The sequence below is a fragment of the Taurulus bubalis genome (assembly GCF_910589615.1).
Source record: "Taurulus bubalis genome assembly, chromosome: 2".
NCBI classification, from domain to species: domain Eukaryota; kingdom Metazoa; phylum Chordata; class Actinopteri; order Perciformes; family Cottidae; genus Taurulus; species Taurulus bubalis.
The window spans coordinates 7299335-7312753 of record NC_136590.1 but is presented as its reverse complement, the minus strand read 5'-3'; the positions used below and the strand labels follow the sequence as shown (position 1 = coordinate 7312753).

The 13419-nt window shown below is 42.7% G+C and overlaps 1 protein-coding gene across 1 annotated transcript; it reads left to right on the top strand.

Moving 5' to 3' along the window:
* Nucleotides 1–66: 66 nt before the first annotated feature.
* On the top strand, nucleotides 67–12202 carry rgs9b (regulator of G protein signaling 9b; the record flags this gene model as incomplete). The annotated part of the gene is made up of 19 exons (XM_079238048.1): nucleotides 67–150; nucleotides 1880–1976; nucleotides 3148–3198; nucleotides 3296–3402; nucleotides 3735–3786; nucleotides 3865–3923; nucleotides 3998–4074; nucleotides 4163–4244; nucleotides 6239–6301; nucleotides 7221–7250; nucleotides 7378–7439; nucleotides 7835–7948; nucleotides 8033–8148; nucleotides 8311–8398; nucleotides 8724–8862; nucleotides 8955–9037; nucleotides 9340–9457; nucleotides 10876–11279; nucleotides 12040–12202. The coding sequence occupies exons 1-19, from the start codon at nucleotides 82–84 to the stop codon at nucleotides 12200–12202; spliced, it is 1974 nt and encodes a 657-aa protein (XP_079094174.1). The 5' UTR covers nucleotides 67–81.
* Between the last annotated feature and the right edge of the window lie 1217 nt (nucleotides 12203–13419).

Sequence of the window (13419 nt, the reverse complement as noted above, 5' to 3'; positions counted from 1 at the left end):
CTTCCAGCATCCCTACACGACACAGCACTCACAAGCGACAGTGGCATTCTGTGTGTGTCTGTGAGGAAGTGATCATTAGACATGACTATCAGAAACACTCTCCGCGATCATGGACAGAGGTATCGACCACGCATGGCTTGTCTCAAGAAGGTAGGCTATCTTTTTTACATCAGAGATGATGATCACAGTCCTGCTCAGGCTAGACTTTACCTGCAGACGCACCTATAGATCAGCCACTTAAATGCATTCTCCAACCTAAAGCTCAGGGTTGAAGTGGTCTGCTGCATCTCCATAAACAGGGCTGTATTGGCATTTGCTCTTAAAAACTGTTAGCCAAGAAAAAACTGCACTAATGCCTACAGGTCCTCAGAGGAATCCTGTTTTTTTTTATTGCTTTTATATTCATTTTGATTTTTGTAAAGCAATACAGCCCACATATATAATTCGGAAAACAGAATGCAACAAAACAGATAACAAAAATACCATGTTTTAATTATGCATAATATGAATTTGAGTTTCCCGATTGATCAGGATGAGTGAAGGAAAAACACATTTTGTATAGGAGCCAAGCATTCAGAAGTACATGCAACAGAATGACAAAACATCAAAACAACAAACACATGTCCTCTTGGTTTCAGTGGGCACTCTACCTGTCACGCTAAATGTTACCACAGTGTTTTTCTTGCAACCTTTTCTCAGTGATAAGGTCATTCAGTTTAATAACCATTAAGCCTGGATCAGTATCAGTGCTTCAGTCTACAGTAACCAGCCGCAGGAGAGAAGGTAATCCAGGCACTGTGTATTGCACAACAGCAGCCCGGTCCTGTGGCCGGAGCGAGGCTCGATTCATCATCTCACATTTCAAATTTGATCCACTACAGGGGCTGGATATTGATCACAGTGAAGTAACTTTTGGCATTAGGCGAAGAAGAAGAAAGTGTGCAGGAAATAGTTAAGACAAAAATATGTCTATTGTACCGGGATGCATGCAGCACTCACAATGTCCTGCTCTCCAGGGGAATGCTACACTCATTTCCAGGAGAACTTTGTGTTTTGGTCCATGAAAGCCCACTTTGGTCCGGCTCAGCCTCGGGCTTATTGCCTCTCCAGGATGACTTCAAAGCACAAAGCCACTTCAAACGGGCCTGGGAGCTGTATACACACACTCTCTCACTCTCACGCTCTCTCACACACTTTCACACAAACTGAATTCATGCATTGCAGGATTTCTTGCTTTCCAGTTCACACCTGAGCTGTGGGATCAGATGATGTGATGAACTAAAGAAAACAGTTTAGAGGGCAGTGACTCACCGCGGATCCTCCCACGCAAGCCAAACAAAAGCCGTGAGATCGGGGCATGAAACAAACCTCTCTTCTCACCGCGCCCCTTGTTTAGATGCAGAGTTAAGCTTCACAGTCATTTGTCATGGAGGTTTCTTTGAATGGGAGCGTTGAGAGTCACTCAGTCACGCAGATAGAAAGACTTAATCACAAGCGTTGCTAGCGAGCCTTAATATCAGAGGGGGAGGATTTGCCTCAGATATTTAAAATCTTTAAGAGAGGCAATTAGAGGGCCATTTATTTGAAATATTTCATTAAACAGAAAAGAGGTAAACAGGGATGAGGAAGATGTTGATGATCATCATCATCGCCATCCTGTCCTTAACGTCGGAGCAGATTTTATCTCCAAATCCATCTCACCTATTTATTTACTTGTATCCATTGATTCCATGAGCTGCCGATGAGTTCCCCTTTATAAAGGCTGTCAACACAACCGGTTGTCAAAGCAACCTGTTGGCATGGTGACCTCTACCCCCTTCAGCTTCCAATCAGTTGTCGTGGTAACATCCTCTCGCCTCGTCTTGATATTCCTTTGCAGGCGGAGAAGCTGCTGCTGGAGATGCAGGACCCCAAAACAGGAGTTAAGTCGCAGCCTCAGAGACTGGTTATAACAACAATACCACACGCTATTACTGGTAAGAGCGCACACACTCACACACACACACACACCTACACACTCACGCACTACACACGAACGCACACACACCTACACACACACACACACACACACACACACAACTACACGCTCACACACACACACTACACACATACGCACACACCTAGACACACGCACGGCCACACACACACACACACACACGCATGCACACACACACACAACTACACACTCACACATTTAGACAGTATAGACACACACATACGCCCCACACACACGTGCACACATATCGGCAATATGGACACACACACACACATATAGACAGTACGCACACACACACACACACACACACAGGCAGTATGGACACACTCGATGTGATTCAGTCTCTGGAGGAAATCAGCTTCGGGCTCAAACTCGAGAGCTACAGATTCAATCTCCATGACAACCCCCGCGGACTCTGAGTCGGGGAGAGGGAAAAAGTAGGAGGTGAAGGAGGAGGATGATGATGATGATCGAGCGGGCGAGAGGAAAAGAGCAAGTAACAAAGACAGAAATAAGAGAACAACAGAGAGGAGGAGGAGGAGGAAGAGGAGGAAGAGGAGGAAGATGAAACCTAGTTGTACGTCATTTGGAGCTTTGAATCCAGGCAGCTTAAAACAGCTGAATGAATGAAACCAAGCAAAGATGCAAACAGCTTCTCCTCTCACTCCTTTTTATATCTACCCTCCTTTCCTTTCCTTTGTCTCCTCTCTCCTCTTATCTCCCCACATTTACTTTACTCCTTTCCTCTTTCCGTTCCTCATCTCCTTTCCATCACATTCCTCTTTGTCCTCTTCATCACTCTCATTCCATTCCTTTCCCATCATCTTTTCTCTCAAGTCCTTTCATTTCCTGTCTCTCCTCTTTCCGTCTCTTTTTCTTTCATTTCCTCACGCTTTCTTTACTCCTCCTCTCCTCTCCTCCTCTCCTCTCCTCTCCTCCTTGCTGTGCCTCCTCCTCCACATCAGTTCTCGAGGCTCTCAGGCTAACAACAGAGTCAGTGTTGGTATTTCAGGGGTTTGGCATTTAGAAGCCCACCTACGTATCGACTCACACAACCACGTATTTCTTGAAGTTCGCCTTCAGAGCTGCTTTTCTAGCTGATGGTGAATATTGTGTGAGCCCTGGCTTATGCTTTGATCTGTCCTCCTCAGGTGAAGACATCATTGCATGGTTAGCGGACAGATTCCAAGGAGACACACAAGGTGAGCGATGAGGCCGCTGATGCCATTCACACATGAAATACACAGCCTGTCAGTTGATTGTTGAATTCCTGCTCGACTCTTTTCCGGTTGTCTCCAGAGGCGAGGAGTTTTGCCTCCATGCTGGTGGCGTTGGGATACATCTACCCTCTCCAAGACCACAAGCGCTTAGTGATCAAACCAGATGCATCGCTCTACCGCTTCCAGGTAAACACACTACAGTTCAAAAACCTCAGAGCCAAGCCCGCTATCTTCCTCCGCCATGTTTAAAGAGATTTTTAAAAGGTGCCTCGTGGAGTTTTCAACCACTAATAGCGCTATGAATGAATGCTTTGTTGCATTCGCAAGAGGATGCACAGCAGTTAAACGGCAGTGAAGAAGAGTAAATAATGCACGATTCCAAATATGTATTTCAAAATGCTTCGATGGGGAATCAAATGCACATTAAAACACATTATGTTGAGAAACTCTAGATGTCACTTGGCTTCTGGTCTGTAACCAATACATCACAACAACACTTGTGACTTTCGTCCCCTCAGACGCCGTACTTCTGGCCCACGCAGCAGTGGCCTGTTGAGGATACAGATTATGGTGAGTGTGACCGGAGTGGCACACATTTGATCTCACGTCCTGATACCGACACTCACGCTTTCCCGTTCACCACTACAGCAATCTACCTGGCGAAGAGAAACATACGCAAGAAAGGAATCCTGGAGCTGCACGAGCAGGTGAGACTGAGGGCGAGCGAGAGGGATTCATTTAGTCTGCTGGCATTTACTGAGGTGTTGTTTTACGTCGACAGGAGCAATATAACCGTCTTCACAAGTGGATGAATCACAAGTGGGATTTCATCGTGATGCAAGCTAAAGAGCAGTACAGGTAGGTGTGTGACAAACGGAGAGACGTCCCTCAGTTTTAAGATCTCAAGAAGGTGTTACGATGCTCCGTGTTTGTGTGCGATTTTCAGGGCCGCGAAAGAGAGGAAGAAACCGGACCGTGTGGTGTTTGACTGCCAGGAGAGAGCCTACTGGGTGGTTCACAGACCTCCGGTGAGAACACACACGCACACACACACACACAAACACACACACACACACACACAAACACACACACACACACAGATAGTTATCAGACGTACACTGCACACACAGGATACAGCTTCATGTATATATCAGTGGATTGCCAGCAGACTAAGACGTCTAAAATAAATTGCCTCTACACTTCCCAGGGTATCTCATTATCTCTACCCATGATGCCTCATTACCATTGCATGTCCAGTCCAGAGTAAAAGGGCACCATTGATTAATATGTCACGCTGCGTAGGAGAATGTGGTGTGGCGGGTTGCACCTATAGTGCTCGTGGCATTGAGAGCCTGGGTTCCACCCGGTATCATGAGGCTGTGTTACTGACCGGGCTAAGAGGCTCCATGACCTCCTGGGTCCCTGAAAGACAGAAAGAGGTTCACCACGTGTTCTCAGGCTTGTAGTTGTTTCATTGCCCTCTAAAGCGAATATTAACTTACATGATGAGGGCCTTAAGAGGTGACACCCCAGGTGAGTATAGGGTGAAACATGTAGCTAATGAATTACTTAGTAGTAGTGTTTTATTCAGTGATCACATACAACACAATGAGTAAAGGCTATATTCAATCTAGTATACAATACTTATACTACTAATACTTACATTAAGATAAATGTTTTCTGAATTATACGTTTTCTGAAATGTTTAAATGAGCCAATACCTTATTAAATATGTGCAAATATGCACAACTTTCCAGAGCAGAAATCTCAATGTTGGATAAAGCCTCCACAGATCAGACAATACTGTGAATAGCCATAAAATAAAAAATCTATTTCCACCATGTTTTTAGTAATAAAATATGTTCAGGCTATGAATAATATATGATCAAACCGCTCAGTGAAAACCATCAGAACATAGACAGGAATTAAACTTGAGAGTTTGGTGTCTGGCTCAGAGTAAAACATCATTATTCTAAGAAACAAATTGTGAAATTACAGACATTTTGCAGACGCTACAGGCAAATATATCTGATAGATATTACCATGAACCTTACTCAGTTGGTTACTTACATTAGAACAATGATTAGCTTCTGTATTACAAGTTTCCTGAAATGTTTAATACAAATTTGACATTATCTAACAGTAACTATTGGGGAATTTTGAATAAATCCTCAAACGCAAATAGACAAAGTAGTGAAATAAACACCTAAATGTGTATTTGAGATGTTCTCAGTGCATGAAGAAAAATATGTTTTTGCCTGCTTGGTTGTTACTTGTTGGTTTCTACTATTGTAGCCAAAATATAATGGAGCTGCCATGAAGAGATTGTGGTTTGCTCTGCACTGAACCCTTTTAATGGACCCTTAAAGCAAAAACCTTTTAACTTGCAACTTTTCCTGAACTGCCAAAGTTCAAGACACTAATTGACGATTACTGAAAACATTGTGTAACAGGAGAAGAGTCATAAAGTCAGACGTGTCCGTTATACAACAACGTCCCTGTAAACAAAGTGTGCTACCTTGAAGCTCAGCGGTCACACCAGTCCAATTAAAGCTGTAGCAGCAAAACCCCTCATGCCTTTTATAGCTTGTGAATTTAACTTTTCACTTGTAAGAGGAATTTATTTCTCTTTTCAGTCGATCTGTAAAGATCTTCCTCCGGCAGAAAATGTTTTTCTTGAGATGCATTATTTACATACAATACACAGACTCATCCTTTTATTCCAAGTCAAAGTCAGCTTTCCAGGGACAGATCTTTCCCGCTGGTAAACGTGGTGCAAAGTCAAATCACGTCCGCTGAAAACAAACACATTCCTTTTAAGTTGAAATGTCGAACAGTGATTTCACAAAATCCCATTTTACACGTGGCTGGCCGCTTGTTGTCTCAGATGGTTGGGAGAAGTGTGACACAATAGCAGCCTGGGATTAGCATTACAACACAGCCATCCGGTTTAGTTGATTAGTCCTTTGGTAAAAGCACATTGTGAAATAATTGTGTTGTTGTTGTTGTTGTGTGTGTGTAGCCGGGCACAGTGAGCGCCATGGACTATGGACTGGATCGACTAACAGATCCAAACACAGACGAGGTAACAGGTGAGTCTCTGTGTGACCTGTGGGGACATAATTCCTGCCAATGAGCTTATATTCAATAAGAGGCTTTAATGCATAGATCCGGTAAAGGAAGCTTGTCCTCTACTTTCCTTTCCTTTCCCTGTCTACTGTTTCAATCATTTGAGTTGTCGATTACTAAACTTAACTTCTCTTTTCTTTTCTTTTCTTCTCTTATCCTTCTCTTATCTTATGCAGGCATTTCCCAAGGCTCTCTTTTTGTTTTCAGTCTTTTAAACTGGTTATGAACACACACACTCACACACACACGCCCTCCCTCACACACACAAACCCTCATGTTTGTACTTGACACAACTACATGCTTAACCCTTATTGCAACCTCCACTTTAAACCTAATTAAAGGTACTTTTTTACACTTCCAAGTCAGCTCACAGGTCTCCGGTTCTCTGACTGCGTGTGAAAAAGGTTTGCTCAGGTCTTTTTATGGGAGCTGCAGGAAGGCTGATGTATGTGATGTGATGAAACACAACATAGGTTGTGTTTCAAGACTACAAGTTTGAATATGAAAAATATGTTGGAATTCGTGAGCTTACCAGACCACTGTTGCGTTGTGGGTAATGTGGACGGCAAGTTTTGACAAGGAAGAAGAATACATGGAATAAAAGGACACTATCTTTGGTTCTTAGAGTTTTGAGCATTTGATTTATTGATTGTGGTAATAATTTCAACACAGAAAACTAAGATGTTTTAAACCTGCCAAAAAAAACCTTTGATGATATAGTAACTATCCAAAATGTCCAGGTTTAGAGCTCACAATTGTACTCACGCAAATACACACAACGAAAAAATCGTTGCAGATTTTAGATGTTGATTTTCTTTTTTGTGATATGACATTTAATCTTTAAATGTAACCTTTAATATTTTTTTCTTCCCCAGGCCAACACACCCGACGTCTACGAGAGAATTGTGAGTGACCCTCACAATTTCCCTGACTGTCCCATAATTTTTCCTCTCACAGTTGTGGTTAACCATCAGGGATCCACAGAGACAGACATTTTTATCGCTGTCATCTCTCTTCCGCTTCCCTGTATAGATGATCTTTACCCAGCAGGCTATCATGAGGCCCAGAGTGAAGTCATCGGTGTCCATTAGCGCGTAAGCCAGTCCATCATATTCCCAGTCTGCTTGTATCTGTGACAAACCAGTCACTTTATATTGGCGTCATCATATCGTCTCAAAATAGCATCTCCACTGACGGCGCTGCTGGAAGTCATGCGCAGACGATATAGACACAGTTACTGCGGGTTAAGTGACTGAAGCTGCCGTTTAATAATAAGAAATGGTTAGCGTGAAATACATAGTGATATAGATGATCATGTGTAATTGATCTGTGTCATTTCTCTACATATTTGAAATATATTTCTTCATATTTTGAAGATATCCTGCTATCAAGCAAACTCAAAACTTAAACTTTATAGGGAAAGTAGAACATTTTACATTTCAACATGTGGTCAAGAGGACAGAGCCTTTCTTCCTCCCCGTTCTTGCAGATTGGTGAAGTACTGCTCCACCTATAAAAGCCACGACCCTTTCCTCTCCAATTGTCTGCCCAGCAACCCCTGGCTCACCGATGACGTCACGTACTGGAACTTGAACATGCCCAAGTGAGTCCACTGAGGACGATACATAGTTGATAGTCAGAGAAGAACCTTGATTAACGTGTTTGTTTTATTTGTGTGTTTTAAAAGTGTTGAAATACCAACTAAAATGCGCGTGGAGAGGTGGACTTTCAGCTTCGCAGAGCTGCTCTCAGACCCTCGAGGACGAGACGATTTCAGACTCTTCCTGAAGAAAGAATTCAGCGGTACGATGCTCGTGATCTTAGTTTGATTTATTTGAAAAAGAACTGATTACAGAAGTGGTATCGTTGCAAACTTGCTGCTCACACAATGTTGATGTTTCAGCCATTAGTTGGAGGCTAAGAATATTTAGCTTTTTATTAGTTTCTATTCTTAACCGATCTTAGGTGAGAACTTGGCATTCTGGGAGGGTTGCGAAGATCTGAAGTGGGGCGAAGCTGCGACGATGAGAGAGAAAGCGGAGCATATCTACAAGTAATGTCTTCATTTATTCCCTGTGTAGAATGCATTGAATGTTGGCAGAGGTTAGTTAGAGTTAGATTTTCGAGCCAAACATTCTCTGGTTGCAGTTTAATATCATCGTGAACTGAATATATTTGCGTTTTGGACTGTTGTTCAGACAAAACAAGAAGACATTTGGGGAGTTTTCTTCATTTTTCATTGATGCTGAACTCGTAACTATAGCTGTCAGATATTTGTAGTGGAGTAAAAAGTACAATGTTATCCTCTGATCATTGTACTCAAGTGCAGTACTTAATACAGGTGTTTTTAACTGTTTCTTCCACTCTCCGGATCCCAGGACATTCCTGGCACGCGGTGCACCGCGGTGGATCAACATCGACGGAAAGACGATGGAGGTCACAGTGAAGGGCCTGAAACACCCACACAGATACGTGCTGGACCCAGCCCAGACTCACATCTACATGCTCATGAAGAAGGTCAGTAAACACAACATAATGGTGGCGTTATGAGTCCCACAGGCCAAAACAAACACTGATCCGAGCTGAGTTTGTGTGCGTGTACTTTTCAGGACTCGTACGGGCGGTACCAGAAATCTCCGGTGTTTAAGGATACGGTGAAGAAGGCCATCTGTCCTGATGAGCACCATTTCAGGCAAGCGACAGCTTTTAACTACCACATTTATGCATTTAATTAACTTTTTCAGATGATGTTGAGCTTTAATCTTTTTTTGTTTAATTGGAGGGAAAAACTTCAGTGTTTGAAGTTAATTTCTCTCATCTCTGTCTGATATTAGTGTCTCTGGCTGTTATTAGTGTCTCTGTAGCTTCCTGAAACTACCACATCCATCACTCTCCAAAATGTAATTTTCACCCTGTCTCTCCCTCCCTCCTCTTCCTCTTGCTGGTCTATCTCATTTTCATCTATCTCCGGCTTTTCTCTCCTTTCCCTCCCAGTGATGCCCAGTTGGAGCAGAATTCAAAGAAGAGACGGCCCAGTCTCAGCCCCATCATCCTCCGGCAGATGGAGCAGGAACAGCGGGCCAAGATGGCCGCCAATGTTGACATCACGCAGGTCATGAGCAAACTCAGCAAGCAGGGCAAGGAGGCGCCCCCTCCTCCTCGTCCTCCTGCGAAGAAATAAACATAAACACAGGATGTTCAGGGATTTTATAGAATTATTTAGTGGAATCATTTTAAAAATACGCTGCATTTTATTCATTAATGATAATGTTTACATTTTACTTTTAAGTAAAGTTTAGTATTTTGGGATAAAAAGTCCTATTTGTACTACATACAAATAGCAGATATACAGAGTTAGCAACTATTTGGTGAACATAGTGGAGCATTTAGCAGCTAAAGAGCCATATATTTTCCTCAGGAGATGCTAGAGACCAAACACAAATACAAGCTAGTGTTACTTTGTGTCTGCTGGATGTGTGAATAAGCAACTTGTTGGCTCACAACTTAAAAGGTGTTAAAATGTAAATGATGTTCAGCTTGTTTCTGCTGCCTAATAAGAGGTGTAGAGCTGCAGGTTTAATAACAATAATAATGCATTGTATTGTACCGTGCTTTGAAAAGGTAGTCAAAGGCACTTTACATGGTAAAATATAAAAGCAATTAAAATATATATATACTTTATGTTCAAACATCCACTGACATACATTTCCTCACTTATGTCAAATAATCACAAAGATATATTTCCAGTGTGACAATCGGTTGGAAAAAAATGAAATCTTAGTTGGTGGATGTTTCAGCCTCATAAGGCCGCACAAATATAGCTACATGTTTTCAATCACAACACTGCAAACAGCCGTCATGCTAATGTGTTAGTTAGTGCGGCAGAAAGTAATTTTCTTTCAATAAGCAAAATGGAAAGTATAGTTGTAGGAATGGGGAATGTGCAATACTGACAATGCGTAATTTAGTTGAGACTATTTTAAAGGGTCACCGTGGGAGTTTTTTCCCCACCAAAAATGTATGTATTTACCTGGAAAATGTCTCATAAAACCACTATGAGAGGTAAGGTTTTGTGATTTGGGTGAACTGAGCCTTTAAACATGCTAAATAACTCATGTCTATACACAAGTCATGCCAAACAGCCATATCTGTTACCATCTGTTACATTTCTGTCTATAAAGATATTCATGTTGTTTCTCATAATAAATGTGTTGTACTGTCCATCTTCACTCATACACTGTTCTGTATTGTACAGCATGTTTTCTTTGCCATCTGTCATGAGCTAATAAAACACCCACAAACCATCTCATGTTTTTCTGTTTGTCTTGAGTTGTCATTCATTCACTTTTTTCATGTAGTTTCATTGTCATGTAGCCGGATATGTATTATACATCTGATTTGATTTGATCAGGTGTTGCTTATTAGGACTCCATCCTCTTGGTATGCAAGTGCTGCATTTTAAATGACCTGAACGTTTTCCAAAATGCATGTGTATTTGTGTTTCTTTCTGTTTGACCTTTGACCTCACAGCTGTGCCGCTTCACCACCCCGGTCCCCCACCTCGCCGTCTACTCCGGCCTCACCGACTTCCCCTCTGCCACCGACTCGCCCTTTCTCCCCTTCCTGGTCCACACCCCGGCTTGCCCCTCCCCCATCAGCGTGGCCTTGGAGAGCACCTCGGCCTCCGAGCGGCGCGTGGAGGCCGGTGGAGGAGAGGGCGAGGGTGACCCTGCGGCTCGCGCACCGGTTGGTGGACACGTGTCCAAGTCTCGCATGGCTCTGTCCCTGCGTCGTCTGCTGAGGCGCGGCTGCACCCCCGCCTCCATGTTCGCCAGCTGGTCGCCCAAATGCCACTCGGCTGCCGGGACGAGCAGCCGCATTCAGCCAATCAGACCGGGTCAACCGAGTCAGGCTCCACACAGACGGATTGGCAAGTGAGTGTGTTCTTTTTAGTTTTTAGTATGGAATGAAGCAGCCATGACAAAGTATGCACTGTTGCATGCAGTATGAGTTAAATTGGGACACACTACTTCCTCTTGACATTGCACCTTGCACTTTGGCCCTCTTGTGATTATATCCACAGAGGATTGTGGGTCAGGATAGCCAGAAAAGCATGCTGGCTTTCAAAATGCAGAATGGGATGAAGTAGGACATCAAGTATTAAAATAAACACTTACATGTGTATATTAGATGTTTTCTTTCCACAAGTCTGAAAAAAAGACATGTCATGGAAGCAAAATAGCTTGACAAAATTGACCCGTGCATGAAAAACAATGTTTTTGCATGTAGTGCCTCACCTCAACTCATCCAGTTACAGTCCGTTAAAAATGGGGGGAGTATGTTAAAAAAAAAAGACTACACATTTGATAGTTTATTACATTTCATATAGCTGATGCTTTTATCCAAAGCGACTTACATTTTTGCTCTATACACCGTAGACACAGCAACGGTGAGCAATTTAGGGTTAAGTGTGCCACATGGACATGGACTAGCGGAGCCGTGGCTCGAACCACTGATCCTCTAATAATTGAAAGATGGGCATGCTAACCACTGAGCCACAGTCACCCCCGTTTATCTAATTTAAATGGAAAAACCCTCAATATAAAGCTGAAAGTTCGCACTTTAAGGTCATAACTCCTTTTTACATTTCAAATCCAATGTCGTAGAGCTAATACTTGCACTCTATTTCATCAGTTTTTTCCAGATTAAAGTGGATATTCCTCCAGAGTGCCGAATCTACCCGATAGAGTCTGAGGACGAGGACGAGGAGAGCAGGGCTGCCTCTCGTGGAGCCGTGGGAGCCAAAGAGATCATCTGTCCCTGGGAGAGTCTCACTCCACAGAACGGGGCGGGATAATTGGCTGCATTTAGACAGGTATTTAAAAAAAAAAAGGGATTTCTAAAATCTGTCTATGTCTGAGCACGCAGATTTTTCGGCCAGAGATAGAATATCTCATCCAGACATAGATGAGTACAATCCCTGTGTAGCTGTGGTTTAAATTTTCACCACAAAGGCCAGAAACGACAAACAACACAAAATGGTTAATCTGTTGACTGACTGTTTAAACTGAGCATGAATTTACTGTGTACTTTACTCCTTAAAGGAAACCTACGGTATGTTTAGAGCGTCTAACACACACTGACTGTCAGCCTGAAAGTCCCCACTTACATGTCTGCTGCAGCATAATCCTCCTCTCCACGCTCCACGTTCAGTATTTTTCAAAACAAATCACAGTTTCTTTCCAAAATATGGCCAAATACACAATATTTTCACAGCTGTTTAAGATTGAGTCCTAATTCCACCAGTGTGAGACCCTTCCCCTCTGAGCAATGTTTGACGACAGCCACCAGAGAAGACTCAAGGTTGTTGTAATGATATTTTCTTGACATTGTGTTTGTTTTTGGCTTCTTCACACAGTCAGGAATGTAATGCTGGAAGAAACAAAACCACATTCTTTGCACATTTGGAAACAAACCTGCACCGTACAAGCCAACAGGCAGTCATGTGTTTGACACTCAAAACATATGTTTTCGGCGCAGCATTCCACTAAGTGCAGCCTGATGTGAGCACCAGCTGAGCCAGCTGTTTAGGTTGGATGTTTAGTTTAGTGAGGACCGCAGGACAACAGGGTGTACGAACATGAGCAAGAGCTTTGGATACTCGAGCCGTAGCTTTCACGTTCGAAACCTCATTCTGTATCTCTTCACGAACAGTAGCCCGACGGCAGCCTTATCCACCTCACACACCTGAAATAATGTGTGTGTTTTTTGGCCTCAGAAGGCTCTACAAAGACATTCAGGGCCTCAACATAACAACAACTATAAATAGAAGGAAATGTATACATTTAAATATTTTTGTGATTGCCAAATACAATAAAAAGTTATTATACATTAATGTTTACATCCTAGAGAGTGATAAGCCAAAGCAGACAGACATGTTTGGACTTTGCACATGCCTGCTAAAAATATAGTGTATTTATATATTTCTTGAATAATGTAGAGAAGTGTTCTTGTGCTGCTAAATAGACTTAGATGCCTCATCTGAAAAGTACTTACCTCTTCTACACGTTATGT